A 16,515-nucleotide genomic window follows, 5' to 3' on the forward strand; every position below is an offset into this window, starting at 1 on the left:
TCCTTCGTTCTCTAGAGGAAGAACCTGCAGATTAATGATAATGTGCTGCACACCTCGTACGAGCTGGGGGTCCAGAAGGTGGTCTCCTGCCTCTCCACCTGCATTTTCCCAGACAAGACCACCTACCCCATTGATGAGACCATGGTAAGTAGAGACCTCCACATGTGGTATATCCGCCGCTTATCTCTGCCCGCTTTCACCACAATCTTCCCCGCAGATTCACCTCGGACCCCCGCACAGCTCAAACTTCGGCTATTCCTACGCCAAGAGGATGATTGACGTCCAGAACAGGTAACGCCACCACCATGATAATGTGCGGGGTGTAACTGGGGATGACTGACCCTCTCCTTGGGGGCATGAGGCTGCTGATGGGGTCTGCGTGCAGGGGCCGCAGAGGGGGTCTGCGTACAGCAGCAGCAGGCTCATACTGTACAGGGACAACAGATGACAATGAGAGCTGTTGGTTGATATGTGCATTGTCTCCTCTCGGCTTTGTGTCCTCCTGTAATTCTCCATCTCCTGGTGCTGTACATCCCGTTTGCTCCCTGTCTCCGGTATCACAGTTCGTTCTCCCCCAATATCTGAGTGCAGAAATATTCAGCTGAAAGATAAAATCTGCCCCAGGTCATGGCCCGGACACCGTCCATGAAGACCCGAGCACGGGCCGGCGTGGTGGACAGGCTGATGGGATCTTCCAGAGGTTCTCATCTCCTGCATACAATCGGTATACATATGAAGGAGAGGAGAATGGACGCTGCTCAGAGATGACGCTGCATAATGACCATTACCAGCAGAGGAAATGTGAGAGGTGATTACTACAGAGAGACCACAGATAAGTCATCGGGAAAGAAGACGAGCAGGAGACAGCCACCATTAGACTAGTAGTAGAGGATGAACTCCTCATCCACGGAAGACAGGAGGACACTGCGAGAGGCGGGTGTGACGCGCTGCACGACATCCAGTCTAAGGGTGTGTGCACATGCTGGATTCTGCTGCGGATTGATCCGCGCGGATTTGGCAAAATCCGCAGATAAATCCGCAGGTCAAAAGACCTCCGGTTTATCTGCGTATTAGCCTGCGGTTCTGCCCTTCGGTTTATCACCTCTACAATGGAGGAGATGGCAAACCGCAGCGGAATCCGCAGAGAGAATTGACATGTCAATTCTTTCTGCGGATTAGAAACCGCAGGAAAACCGCGCGGAAAAATCTGCACCATCTGCACTGCAGTTTCCATTTCCCATAGGTTATTATGGTACTGTACACCGCAGCAGAATCCGCAGCGTGTGCACACACCCTCAACGGCAAGTTAGAAACGGCCACGCTGCAGCCATAGTGCTGTGCAGTTTCCCTGACACGTGAAGTGCACGGAGTAATGCCGTACAGATGAGGTTACAATGGACCTGACACTAGAATTTGTAAAGGCCGAGCCTAGAAGATGAATAGTGGGGATGTAAGTAATCTTTCTTGCTTACGAAAGCTGAATAAATGCAGAAGGTCCTGGACACAGAGTCCTCATGTGTCCCGGTAAAAATGGACAGAATTTAGCCAAGTCAGTAAAAGACGTGTTGTATGTTCTCAGTATAGAAGGAGGACCGTTATCTATACAGCGTGTGAAGAGACTCACTGTATCAGGAGGGATTAATATTCTAATCTCAAGACAATAAAAGGACAGGTGAGACCCCAGATCTAGTAGATCTACATATGACACTGTCCAAGGAACATCTAGTGTCCACTTGTTCAAATATTGTAAGATAAGACTGCTCAAATTAAATCCAAAACTACAAGGTCTTCTAGAGAAGAAAACTGTCAGTGATCAGACTTTCTGAGACAATGGCTGACCTCCGCGCAAGCCCAAAGACTACAAGTGTCCAGGTACAGAACCGACGGGTTCAACAAGAGAAAAAGGTGAACCACCTGCACGTCTCGTAGAAGCATACAGTCCATGTACATGAACCCACTTCTTGGGAAGATTTATCTCTGGTTTCAGAAGAGGAAGGTAATACATGGATAAAAGAAGAAAAGACAACCATGGAAAAAGAAAGGATTGGAAAAGAGTAAGACTCAAAAGACATGGACAGGCAACGGAAACTTGTGATGGAACAGATAACACGTCTGAAACAAAGCATCAAAGATAAAGAAGAGAGCTAGGTGCATGAAGAATTCCTAACAGCTTCTGTCTCACTACATTTGCCTGAAATGGACCCCAAGATCATTGTAAAGACCTCACAGAAGGGAACATCGGAGAGCTTAGGTGGTGGTTGTATTTGCAGAGCGACGTGCCGGCCTTACAGACCGAGCCTTGGCTGGAGTGTTCAGCAGCTGCAGGCTTATACTGTGCAGGGAGCCAGGATGGCTTATCAGCAGTGGTTCCTCTGTACCATACAATCTCTGTGTAATTCTCTCTTTACACACCCAGTAGTCATCTGCATGATCACAAGTTGACCTGTTCCTGTACCCACAATGTCTGAGTATAGTCCAAATATAAATGTTTAAAGGGCTGAATATCCTGCTGAAGGCTGCAGCCGCTGCAATGACCTCTCCCCTCCCCCGTACCACAGGGCGTATTACGAGCAGCATGGTTGTAAGTTCACCGCCGTCATCCCCACCAACGTTTTCGGCCCCTACGATAACTTCAACATCGAGGACGGTCACGTGTTACCAGGACTCATCCACAAAGTATATCAGGCTAAACGTGAGCATCTCCTGCCACAATTATTTGTCCCTTCCCCCATTGGTGTGCAAATAACATGAATGTGCTTTGTGATTGCAGAAAATGGTTCCGCGCTCTCCATCTGGGGAACCGGGAAACCGCGGCGGCAGTTTATCTACTCACTGGTGAGTCAACAAACAGACCCTTAATACCCCAGAGCTGCACTCACTATTCTGCTGGTGCAGTCATTGTGTACATACATTACATTACTGATCCTGAGTTACATCCTGTATTATACTCCAGAGCTGCACTCTCTATTCTGCTGGTGCAGTCACTGTGTACATACATTGCATTACTGATCCTGAGTTACATCCTGTATTATACCCCAGAGCTGCACTCACTATTCTGCTGGTGCAGTCACTGTGTACATACATTGCATTACTGATCCTGAGTTACCTCCTGTATTATACCCCAGAGCTGCACTCACTATTCTGCTGGTGCACTCACTGAGTACATACATTACTGATCCTGAGTTACATCCTGTATTATACGCCAGAGATGCACTCACTATTCTGCTGGTGCAGTCACTGTGTACATACATTGCATTACTGATCCTGAGTTACATCCTGTATTATACTCCAGAGCTGCACTCACTATTCTGCTGGTGCAGTCACTGTGCACATACATTACATTACTGATCCTGAATTACATCCTGTATTATACTCCAGAGCTGCACTCACTATTCTGCTGGTGCAGTCACTGTGTAAATACATTACTGATCCTGAGTTATACATCCTGTATTATACTCCAGAGCTGCACTCACTATTCTGCTGGTGCAGTCACTGTGTACATACATTACATTACTGATCCTGAGTTACATCCTGTATTATACTCCAGAGCTGCACTCACTATTCTGCTGGTGCAGTCACTGTGTACATACATTACATTACTGATCCTGAGTTACATCCTGTATTATACTCCAGAGCTGCACTCACTATTCTGCTGCTGCAGTCACTGTGTACATACATTACATTACTGATCCTGAGTTACATCCTGTATTATACTCCAGAGCTGCACTCACTATTCTGCTGGTGCAGTCACTGTGCACATACATTGCATTACTGATCCTGAATTACCTCCTGTATTATACTCCAGAGCTGCACTCACTGTTCTGCTGGTGCAGTCACTGTGCACATACATTACATTACTGATCCTGAATTACCTCCTGTATTATACCCCAGAGCTGCACTCACTATTCTGCTGCTGCAGTCACTGTGTACATACATTACATTACTGATCCTGAGTTACATCCTGTATTATACTCCAGAGCTGCACTCACTATTCTGCTGCTGCAGTCACTGTGTACATACATTACATTACTGATCCTGAGTTACATCCTGTATTATACTCCAGAGCTGCACTCACTATTCTGCTGGTGCAGTCACTGTGCACATACATTGCATTACTGATCCTGAATTACCTCCTGTATTATACTCCAGAGCTGCACTCACTATTCTGCTGGTGCAGTCACTGTATACATACATTACACTACTGATCCTGAGTTACATCCTGTATTATACCCCAGAGCTGCACTCACTATTCTGCTGGTGCAGTCACTGTGTACATACATTACATTACTGATCCTGAATTACATCCTGTATTATACTCCAGAGCTGCACTCACTATTCTGCTGGTGCAGTCACTGTGTACATACATTACATTACTGATCCTGAGTTACCTCCTGTATTATAACCCAGAGCTGCACTCACTATTCTGCTGGTGCAGTCACTGTGTACATACATTACATTACTGATCCTGAGTTACATCCTGAATTATACCCCAGAGCTGCACTCACTATTCTGCTGGTGCAGTCACTGTGTACATTACTGATCCTGAGTTACATCCTGTATTATACTCCAGAGCTGCACTCACTATTCTGCTGGTGCAGTCACTGTGTACAGTCATGGCCAAAAGTATTGACACCCCTGCAATTCTGTCAGATAATCAGTTTCTTCCTGAAAATGATTGCAAACACAAATTCTTTGGTATTATCTTCATTTAATTTGTCTTAAATGAAAAAACACAAAAAGAATTGTCCTAAAGCCAAATTGGATATAATTCCACACCAAACATAAAAAAGAGGGTGGACAAAAGTATTGGCACTGTGCGAAAAATCATGTGATGCTTCTCTAATTTGTGTAATTAACAGCACCTGTAACTTACCTGTGGCACCTAACAGGTGTTGGCAATAACTAAATCACACTTGCAGCCAGCGGACATGGATTAAAGTTGACTCAACCTCTGTCCTGTGTCCTTGTGTGTACCACATTGAGCATGGAGAAAAGAAAGAAGACCAAAGAACTGTCTGAGGACTTGAGAAACCAAATTGTGAGGAAGCATGAGCAATCTCAAGGCTACAAGTCCATCTCCAAAGACCTGAATGTTCCTGTGTCTACCGTGCGCAGTGTCATCAAGAAGTGTAAAGCCCATGGCACTGTGGCTAACCTCCCTAGATGTGGACGGAAAAGAAAAATTGACAAGAGATTTCAACGCAAGATTGTGCGGATGTTGGATAAAGAACCTCGACTAACATCCAAACAAGTTCAAGCTGCCCTGCAGTCCGAGGGTACAACAGTGTCAACCCGTACTATCCGTCGGCGTCTGAATGAAAAGGGACTGTATGGTAGGAGACCCAGGAAGACTCCACTTCTTACCCCGAGACATAAAAAAGCCAGGCTGGAGTTTGCCAAAACTTACCTGAAAAAGCCTAAAACATTTTGGAAGAATGTTCTTTGGTCAGATGAGACAAAAGTTGAGCTTTTAGGGCAAAAGCATCAACATAGAGTTTACAGGAGAAAAAAGAGGCATTCAAAGAAAAGAACACAGTCCCTACAGTCAAACATAGCGGAGGTTCCCTGATGTTTTGGGGTTGCTTTGCTGCCTCTGGCACTGGACTGCTTGACCGTGTGCATGGCATTATGAAGTCAGAAGACTACCAACAAATTTTGCAGCATAATTTAGGGCCCAGTGTGAGAAAGCTGGGTCTCCCTCAGAGGTCATGGGTCTTCCAGCAGGACAATGACCCAAAACACACTTCAAAAAGCACTAGAAAATGGTTTGAGAGAAAGCACTGGAGACTTCTAAGGTGACCAGCAATGAGTCCAGACCTGAATCCCATAGAACACCTGTGGAGAGATCTAAAAATGGCAGTTTGGAGAAGGCGCCCTTCAAATATCAGGGACCTGGAGCAGTTTGCCAAAGAAGAATGGTCTAAAATTCCAGCAGAGCATTGTAAGAAACTCATTGATGGTTACCGGAAGCGGTTGGTCGCAGTTATTTTGGCTAAAGGTTGTGCAACCATTAGGCTGAGGGTGCCAATACTTTTGTCTGGCCCATTTTTGGAGTTTTGTGTGAAATGATCAATGTTTTGCTTTTTGCTTCATTCTCTTTTGTGTTTTTTCATTTAAGACAAATTAAATGAAGATAATAATACCAAAGAATTTGTGTTTGCAATCATTTTCAGGAAGAAACTGAATATTATCTGACAGAATGTCAGGGGTGTCAATAGTTTTGGCCATGACTGTACATACATTACATTACTGATCCTGAGTTACCTCCTGTATTATACCCCAGAGCTGCACTCACTGTTCTGCTGGTGCAGTCACTGTGCACATACATTACATTACTGATCCTGAATTACCTCCTGTATTATACTCCAGAGCTGCACTCTCTATTCTGCTGGTGCAGTCATTGTGTACATACATTACATTGTTGAGGTAGGGCTAAATTAACCCTTCATGGTTGAGCCAGTGATTTCCAAATTAGTTCACAGGGCATTGCTAGCAACTGGGAATGACCACACGGAGATGTGTCTCTGTATGGGAGGATCGAGGCAGATCACTGAGCCCCTTTACTGAATCTCACATTACATAGCATTCTGCTTAATTATGCAAAGTATACAGCTACCAATAGAATCGTAATACATTTAAGCCAATTGTATTGCAAGAAAATCTGAATATGTCCCTAGCTGTGTGATGTAGATAATAGAACAATAGCGCATTCTTTTAGGGTCTCATCTCATATCTCATATCTTGTACAAGCTGGAACAGTCTGGTTTCATAACAGCCGTGAACTTTCATCTAGTTAAGTTACAAAATTTAACTCGTAAACAACAAAATGGCGTCGCAAGCACAAAAATGGATCCCAGAGAACAAGATGTCCCGTACATCTGAATACTGTACTTCACAATTCCCCCCTAGATAAATTTTGATAGCACATATGCAGCATCAGAGATGCTATCCCAAGCTAACAGCTTGAGGGGTACTGGTCTTCACATGGCTGATGCCGTGTTACCAGTCATGGCTGTTGCGGCGCACCCGTCCCCCCTGTATACTGCAGTCCACGAATAACAACTTTTGATGACGGTGGTGGAGATCTTTTGTAGGTAGCCATGTGCTTGGCTTCAACATCTTCATCAAGTAGCCTTTTGAGATCGGTGCAGAGAAGAGCAGGGGCGACGACACCTTTGGTATCATCATTAGCTGTCTTAGTGCAGAATTTCCTAATACATACAGGAATACACCAAAGAACAAGTTTTAGTATCACATATACAACAAGGATACAGGCAGCAACGTGTAACAAGCTCTGTAAGATCCCAGCTACCCAGCCCCCAATTCCCTTAAACCAATTGGCTGGATTGAGAAAAGAGAAGGTGTCTGACCACCAACTGTCCTAAGTACGATCATTGTCTTTATCATATTGATCTCTGAGTCATTGAATATCTTCTAACTTTAACTTCAACTTCATAGTACTGTTAGGATCTATATAATGACAGCAAGCGGGTCCAGTGACCTGACACTTACCACCTTGTGCTGCTGTTAACTAGTCCAGCACTATAGGATGTTGATTAGTGACTATAAGAAGTTCATTTTGGACAGCAGCAGTAGTGTTAAGTGTATCCAATATATCCCAAATTTCATCATCTAGATAGTCTGTGGCCCTAACCAATTTATCCCACATTTGTGTAATCATAGGGTAAATCAAAATGGAACTGACAACTTTATTGGCCACACTCATCTGCACTATATGTGGTCTCCCTGAAGGGCGGGGTGAATTGTCCGCAGCTCTTTGTATAATGTATGTTTGGGTATAGCCTGTGTATCCAACTGGTTGTTCGGAATAACAAAGATAGCCGGGGTCAAGCGACCCAGAGTATAAGTACCTCTTACCCCTACTGGCAACCATTTATAAGCATTGTCTCCACTTACCCAGAACATGTCATCCGGTAAATCCCATAGGGCTGAATGTTGCAGTACCAATCTATGAGCTAAGTCTATGAACGCAGATGCATTCTGAAGCATACACCAAGCTGGAGATTGTCCTAAAGGACTACAATAACCTACATCGGGATTTCCACAAGTGGGGGTTCCTGGTACATATTCAGAGGACTCATTTCAAGATATATTGCCAGGAATACTGGCACAGGTTTCGTTAGAACCCTGGGGAAACAAATTAGAAAATTCCCATGACGTATTATGCAATCTTCTTTCTAGCAACATTGGTTTGAAGGCGTCAGTAGAGTGTGAAGTTGCATTGAAACTAACTTGTAGACCATACGTTGGAACTTGCCCTAGATTCGTTAGACTTGTCTTATTCTTAGGGACCCATGCCCCTTCTTTGTAGGCCAAATATTGAAGTTGGGTATTACTTCCTGAAAGGTTACCTTGCCACCAGGGGTATCCTACCCATCCCACAATAGGTATACCAACAGTTAAATTCCATAACTTAACATTATCTGTGGCATTATTAGCGAGTGTGTCAGAACAGTCAGTCCAAGCAAATAACTCCTCAGGTGGAACAAGGATAGCCAAAAAGGGGATGCTTGTGTCTGACACTGGTGAATACGTGCAGATCCAACAGTCTGCCAGAGACTGGGAATTGTCCAACAAATCTCTCAGTAATTTTTCATGATGTTGTGTAAACTTATTATTCAAGGACGTTGGGGAATTTAGGCTGTCCCATGCAGTTACCAATAATAATATGGAAAATGCGAAAAGCCAAAACATTATGCCCCCTTATTTGCTATTGGCTTGTTTGACCAGCCTGCAGTGCGATGCGTGAATCCACAAGTCGGTCTTCCTTCTAGTTTCACTAATGTAGGGGTGATGAGGAGGACTTGATAGGGACCGTCATACAAGGGTTCTAGTCCGTGCTTCCTGACATGCCTCTTCATGACTACCAAATCACCAGGCTTCAGGTTATGACAGGTGTCGGTTTCTGCTGAATCTGGAAAAGAAAAGGAAACTAGAACATAGGTCTTAGTAAAAAATCTTGCTAAGCTGAATAACATATTGAACAGCACGGTCAGTCTCTTCTGATAACTGCTGAGGCTGGAAGTTTGCAACTGGGGGCCTAGTACCAAACAATATCTCATATGGGGACAGGCCATATTTTACAATAGGGTTAGTACGGATGTGGTATAGTACAATGGGTAGGAGCTCTGGCCATGGAGCCGTAGTCTCCTGCATCATTTTGGTCAATTGTCCCTTCAGTGTGCCGTTCAGCCTCTCAACTTCCCCACTGGATTGTGGGTGGTACGGAGTATGGAGGGCTACAGTGGATCCAAGTATTGTCAGAACTTCCTGGTACACATGAGAAGAAAAGGCCGGGCCTTGGTCACTTTCAACAACTTCTGGAACCACATATCTGCATATGACTTCAATCACCAGTTTCTTCGCTGTGGTTTTTGCAGTCATGTTGGTAACTGGAAATGCTTCCGGCCAACTGGAGAACATGTCAACAACAACCAAACAGTATTCATACCTTCCAGACTTAGGCAACGTGATATGGTCCACCTGGAACCTTTGGAAAGGATAGTCAGGCTTAGCAAGATGCTTCGGGGATACACGTTGAAGTTGACTGGGATTACAAGTCTGACAGATATTACAGGCACGGTTGAGCGCTGTCAAAACTGTGGAAATTCCCGGGGCCCAGTAGAATTTTTGCACCAGTGCGAGGGCCTGATTCTTTCCTCGATATATAGGTCCATGTGCCCATATGGCAATAGCAGGGTACATCCCCTTAGGGAGACACACAAGTCTGTCCTTTTTCCAGAGACCATTATCCATACGTGCCCCATCAGTCTTCCATTGCTTCACCTCTTCCTTTGGAGACATTCTCTGCATCGTCATTAAGCGGTCTCGCGGGGTCCGACAGAAAACTTCAGTCTGTTGTAGATCATCAGGTTCTTGTAGGGTCAATGCTTCTTGTAACTGTTTACGATGAGATCGTGTGGTCACCATAGTTGGTATGGTTGGTTCAACGGGTAAAAGAGCGGCGGCTTTTGCTTGCATATCCGCAAATGTGTTGCCAACAGTCTGTGGTCTGGTCCTAGGACCGTGCGCCTTAACTTTGATAATAGCCACCTGAGTAGGTAATTTGATCGAGTCCATGAGGGTTTTAACAGCTTCAGCATTTTTCACTGGGGTTCTGGCAGTAGTAATAAACCCTCGATTGGCCCATAGAGCCCCAAAATCATGAGCAATACCAAATGCATACCGTGAGTCGGTGTATATATTAGCCCATCTGTTCTTGGCCAAAGTACATGCAGTAGACAGAGCCTGGAGTTCTGCTTCTTGTGCTGACTGTGAGGGCGGGAGGGCAGCTGCGTGCTCTACAGTGTCCTCTGTGGTAACAGCATATCCCGTGTGGAATCTACCAAACTCGTCAGCATATCTTGAACCATCCGTGTACAACACCAGATCAGGATTTGGGAGTGGATTCTCACTGACATTTGGTGGAGTAGCTGTTTCTTCAGTCAGAAGTTGGGAACAATCATGTTGGAGGTAATCCTCATCACTGCCATCTTCCCTTATAGTTCATTATACCGTCTTTCAAGGCGTTGTAAAGGGGTTGCATTATGCGGGATGCATCCGGTATCCAATGACAACAATAAGTGCATAGTCCAAGAAAACGCTGGAGTTCAGCTTCATCTTTTGGGAAAGGAAGGGAGCTGACAGCTATTTTTCTTCTGCGAGGTGTCTGGCTCCCTGAAGGAGACAGTGACCCAAGAACATCACTTGACCAAGGCAGAACTGAAGTCTCGAGGCCGAAACCCGACAGTTCAGTGCTGCCAGATACTTAAGGAGGCTAACAGTGGCAGAAATAGCAAAAGACACTCGCTCATATTTTTTTTGCAAACTGGTTGGGACTGTTTTGGGCCCCTTGTGACATAACTGTCCATATTAACTGTCGTTCCCTGCTAAGTGAATGCAAATAGAAACTGACAGTCTGGGTGTAACGGAATGCTAAAGAAGGCATTGGTAAGATCAATAACTGTAAACCAAGCAGCATCCTGGGGTATTTGGGACAAAAGAGTATGAGGATTAGGCACCAGGTTTGAGAAACACTTTTACTGGTTCTACTGGCATTTTCCCTATATCATTTGGCCCTTTTTACCAGAGTTTAGATAGTATCTCTGAGAGGTATGGGGTGAGGCGTTGATCCTCAGGCAATATTGGGGGTGGATCTGGGCCTATCAGGGCCATCCTGACTGTGGGAAGGGCATGCAAAATACAGATTTCCTCACGGTCTTCATCTGCATAGGGATTTTATAACATAAGAACCATCTGACCATCATCTTGGAATTGTATTTCGGAGCGGAACTGTGATAATAAATCTACCCCCAGTAAATTTACTGGACATATGGGATAGATTACGAACTGAACAGTAACCTTGGGAAAAGGTCCCACAGAAATATGGTTTATAAAAGTATATTAATTGGGTCTACCATCTACTCCGATTAAAACAGCGGGAGTATAACAATTTCTCTGAAAGTGTCCGAGTCAGTGCCAGTATTGGCAGCATTGGCAGGGAGGGGCTGAGGAGCAGTGTTACCAGTAGCTGAAGTCTGGGGGGGGGGGGGGGGTCGAGAGTTTGCTGTGTGGGCTGAAGGGCACACTGTGTGCTCGCAGCTGCGGTGGGGGCTAGAGGCTGCTATTTGCTCTTGTTTTTTTCTTTTCTGTACGCTGAACAGACGGGTTAAATTCTTCTGAAAACTTTTTTTTTTTTTTTTTTAGCGGGGACTGAGGCTGGCAGCGGTGGCTGATAATAGATACCGTGAGCGTTTAACAAAGAAAAGGTGGGGGCTGCGACTCTCGGTCTCCTTGTACAATTGTCATCTAGCAGGAAGACCTCTTCTTTCAAATCATCACTTTTAACTATTCGTCTGCCTGACACATTAGCATCATTAATCTCAGTTCCTTCTTTTAATCACTTCCTCACACCACAGTCACTTGCTTGAACCACAATACATCCCGTCCTTGCCATAATAATAGACAGTTTTTCCTTCTTCAACATAGCAGTAACCGAAACAATCAGAATTCACTTCCTCTGTTCTTCCTAACACCTTCGTCACACAATTCATGTGCCAAGCCACAAAATTCTTCTTTTCTTTCCACGGATTCTCTCATTTAGAGCTAAATATCCTTTAGTTGTGCACAATACTGGAGCCGCCGTCTCAGTTTGTTCCACCAGGTCAATAATCCCCCTCTGGGATTGCCCAAAATTCGCGGTACTAAGTGAAAGGAGGAGGGCGTCTCAGACTATCCCTCCAGACACCTCTGGTTATATATAGATTTATATATCTATATATACCTGAGTTACGTATCCTACCCATCTTCGATCACATGACCACGCCTGATTACTAACAATGATCAGGAATTCAGGATATTTTGACTATAAAGAGTCACAATCACTGGTCCCTTATGAGGTACGGTTCGAGCACTGGGCCCCCAACGGGACTACACCTCTATATGATTCCACCCATGAATCACCCCACCAGGGGACAAACCTCAGATCCTCTTTGCAGTAACAAGTACAGGAAAACCACACCAACGGTCAGTCTGAACAGTATAACTGCCAACTTACCGTGGTTGTGGGGGATGATCAGTCCCAATTTTCCAGCACCTGTGTCCGCTCCGAGGGTCCTTTGTCTTGTTGTCCTCCGGGGGAAGAGGCGTCCCTGTTCGGGGGCCGCACGTTGGGCTCCAAAACTGTTGAGGTAGGGCTAAATTAACCCTTCACGGTTGAGCCAGTGATTTCCAAATTAGTTCACAGGGCATTGCTAGCAACTGGGAATGACCACACGGAGATGTGTCTCTGTATGGGAGGATCGAGGCAGATCACTGAGCCCCTTTACTGAATCTCACATTACATAGCATTCTGCTTAATTATGCAAAGTATACAGCTACCAATAGAATCGTAATACATTTAAGCCAATAGTATTGCAAGAAAATCGGAATATGTCCCTAGCTGTGTGATGTAGATAATAGAACAATAGCGCATTCTTTTAGGGTCTCATCTCATATCTCATATCTTGTACAAGCTGGAACAGTCTGGTTTCATAACAGCCGTGAACTTTCATCTAGTTAAGTTACAAAATTTAACTCGTAAACAGCAAAATGGCGTCGCAAGCACAAAAATGGATCCCGGAGAACAAGATGTCCCGTACATCTGAATACTGTACTTCACAACATTACTGATCCTGAGTTACCTCCCGTATTATACTCCAGAGCTGCACTCACTATACTGCTGGTGCAGTCACTGTGTACATACATTACATTACTGATCCTGAGTTACCTCCCGTATTATTCTCCAGAGCTGTACTCACTATTCTGCTGGTGCAGACACTGTGTTACATACATTACATTACTGATCCTGAGTTACATCCTGTATTATACCCCAGAGCTGCACTCACTATTCTGCTGGTGCAGACACTGTGTTACATACATTACATTACTGATCCTGAGTTACATCCTGTATTATACCCCAGAGCTGCACTCACTATTCTGCTGGTGCAGTCACTGTGTACATACATTACATTACTGATCCTGAGTTACATCCTGTATTATACTCCAGAGCTGCGCTCATTTTCCCATTCTCCTGTTTCCTAGGACCTAGCTCGGCTCTTTATCTGGGTGCTGCGGGAATACGATGAGGTGGATCCCATCATTCTCTCTGGTGAGGCTGCGCTCCGCGTGTCGTGTCCTGTTGGAGCGGCGGACATGTGTATTATTATAACCAAGAGAAAACATAATGGAAACATATCGTCTGGCCCTGTACACACAGAGGAGCAGATCAGCGCGTTTCACCGGCAGTCTTACCCATGATCGGGATCTGCTCCTCTGTGTACAGGGCCAGACTTTTTACACCTTTATTGTATAAGGTTATATTCCCCCCCCCCCCCCCCCGGCTATCGCTGGATCCATTTTCTTTTCTTTCTCGTGCTTCTTGTTTACTCACTCGGATCTGGGCGAGGTGTTGGTTGGTAGAAAGGGAGTCCACACCCCGCACACGGTACGCTGACTGTATTTATAACCTGTGTGTATTAACAGTGGGAGAAGAGGACGAGGTGTCCATCAAGGAGGCGGCAGAGAGCATCGTGTCCGCCATGGACTTCAAGGGGGAAGTTCTCGTATCCTGTTTTTGCAGCCAGAGCTGTATTCGCTGTTCTCATACATCAGTCACCTCCAGAGCTGTAATCACAATACTGACACTCTGGTCATCTAAACCTGCCGTCCCCGTCACCTTTCTTATGCTCCTGTCACTCCCACATCTACAATCACAATTGTAATGTTGTAGTTACACCCAGAGCTGCAGTCACAATCCTTCTCCTCCCCCATTGTGCGCAGGGTAGATAGATGACACCTATGTGTTGCGATCGTTGCGATCCTCGCAGTTTTGTGACTTCTCTCTGCACCGCGGTCTTTTCTCTTAACCTTTCGCTCAGTTTGACATCACAAAGTCTGATGGACAGTACAAGAAGACGGCGAGCAACGGCAAACTGCGCCAGTACCTCCCTGACTTCAAGTTCACAGCGTTCAGTCAGGGTAAGTGAGGCACCAGCGGGGGGCGCCGGTGTGATGTGCCCCAGAGTGGGAGCATAATAACTAGAGAATCGATAATATGTGATAACGGAACATGCAAGATTCTGTTATGACGGGATTATTCACCTGCCATGAAGAGTCGCTTCAGCTCGAGAGCAGATCTATGTGTTACCATAGTTACAGACTACAGACCAGCACAGCGTAGTCTGATCCGACAGTCACCGCAGGATCAGACGACATCGGGATTGGTTGTAAACATGGAAACACATAGGTGCTGTATACACAGAACGGGAGGAGCGCCTTTCATTCTGAGGATGAAGTTGGCCCTGTTCACATTGGTGTCAGGATTCATGGTGGATCTTCTGACTTGTGTCCGGCCCACCAGATCTTGTGCCGGGTGATGTACCGCAGCTCCTTCCCGTCACTCATCAGATTTTGCGCTTTCTCTGCAGCCGTCCAGGAAACATGTGACTGGTTTAACGCCAACTACGCCCGGGCCCGGAAGTGACCCGCCGCCAGAGAGCTGTGAACCGCTTGGTGACGCCGGACGATGGCGACTTAGGATATTATTGGTCTTGGGTTTCTGGTGTCGGATGTGGGATCATCACCCTCATCTACCTCTGTCCTCACTGTCTGGACGTACAGCAGCGAGCGGAGCCAGCGTCAGGGGTCGTTATAGGTTCTTATTCACTATGCAAATCACTGATCAGAATAGGGAGTCACTTACTTATGGAGCGAGGAACATGTCCACATCGGGCGAGGGGCCCCAACCAGCCGGAGAGGATGAAACCTGCGTCCTGAATACAGTGGCGCCTCATTACTGCTGATAAATGCTCCCCAGAGTCTGATCTCTCTGTACCTGCACATGTTGGGGGCAGTGGTCCTTTGCTTGAAATAAATTCTTTATCCTGTTTGGTGATTTCTCCTGTTGGGTCCTTTTTTATCTTTTATTTATCAAGTGTTCACATGTCATGGAAACGTAACTTCACTGCCTCCAATCGTTTATCCAGACTGATCGGACGCCTGTTACAGGTAGTGAATGGCTTCAGGGGTGCGGTTTACAGAACAAGAGGAACAGAGCTATTACATTTTATATATTTAATTCAGAAAGGTAGGCAGCAGTGTTCATAAAAACTATACAAAATGGGAACCAACAATGCGATATATGCAATTAAAAAACATAAAAAGGAAGGACGAAACAAGTACTAATCCTGATGCTGCAGGAACAGCTCTTACCTTTTATGGAGGGATGCGCTCAGATTTAGGAAAATGGAACAAAATTACCGTGAACTGTGTCTTCCAGAAATGAACAATTACAGAGACCCAACCTCTGCATTTTATTACAGCAAGGTTCTGCCCACATACCTCCACTTGGTGAGATAATGTGGGGGACTGGCCGTTGGATGTGCTGGGTATGTTACAAGAATATGAGATCCCCAATTTGCAGGATATCTTCGTCCCTAGAGGGTCTCATGCAGTAGATTTGGTTGTCATGTTTCTTACCACTGTTTTACCTGTCTATAGAGCGAAAATGTCATAGATAGCATCATCCATTGGACCAATATTAAGTTAGAGGGGTTCTGCCAGCCTGACCATGATGTGAGTAAATGCGTTAGGTTTATCCCTTCACTATGACACTGGAAATATATTTCCAATAAATATTAAATCTATGCAACTTTTTGTCCAACAATGGCCAAAATTTTTTTTTTTTATTAAATTTTGTAAAAATAAGTGAGGGAGGGCTCACTACATACAGAATCACGAGAGGGAGCTCACTACATACAGATTTTATACAGTCACCATTAGGGGAGCTCACTACATACAGATTTATACAGCCTCCACTAGGGGGAGTTCACTACATACAGATTTATACAGCCTCCACTAGGGGGAGTTCACTACATACAGATTTATACAGCCTCCACTAGGGGGAGCTCACTACATACAGATTTATACAGCCTCCACTAGGGGAAGCGCACTACA

At 45.3% G+C, this 16,515-nt stretch overlaps 1 protein-coding gene across 1 annotated transcript in view; it reads left to right on the forward strand.

Moving 5' to 3' along the window:
- Nucleotides 1-15,454, forward strand: part of GFUS (GDP-L-fucose synthase) — a 28,579-nt gene extending 13,125 nt beyond the window's left edge. Inside the window, exons 4-11 of the mRNA XM_073577263.1 lie at nucleotides 16-144; nucleotides 218-291; nucleotides 2,559-2,692; nucleotides 2,771-2,835; nucleotides 13,603-13,669; nucleotides 14,044-14,123; nucleotides 14,439-14,538; nucleotides 14,988-15,454. Coding sequence (XP_073433364.1) covers nucleotides 16-144; nucleotides 218-291; nucleotides 2,559-2,692; nucleotides 2,771-2,835; nucleotides 13,603-13,669; nucleotides 14,044-14,123; nucleotides 14,439-14,538; nucleotides 14,988-15,043 — 705 coding nt within the window. The 3' untranslated portion in view covers nucleotides 15,044-15,454. The remainder of the gene's footprint in view (nucleotides 1-15; nucleotides 145-217; nucleotides 292-2,558; nucleotides 2,693-2,770; nucleotides 2,836-13,602; nucleotides 13,670-14,043; nucleotides 14,124-14,438; nucleotides 14,539-14,987) is intronic.
- The last annotated feature ends 1,061 nt before the right edge of the window (nucleotides 15,455-16,515 follow it).

This window comes from Dendrobates tinctorius, unplaced genomic scaffold (assembly GCF_039654945.1).
Source record: "Dendrobates tinctorius isolate UK_male_01 unplaced genomic scaffold, ASM3965494v1 ptg000055l, whole genome shotgun sequence".
NCBI classification, from domain to species: Eukaryota; Metazoa; Chordata; class Amphibia; order Anura; family Dendrobatidae; genus Dendrobates; species Dendrobates tinctorius.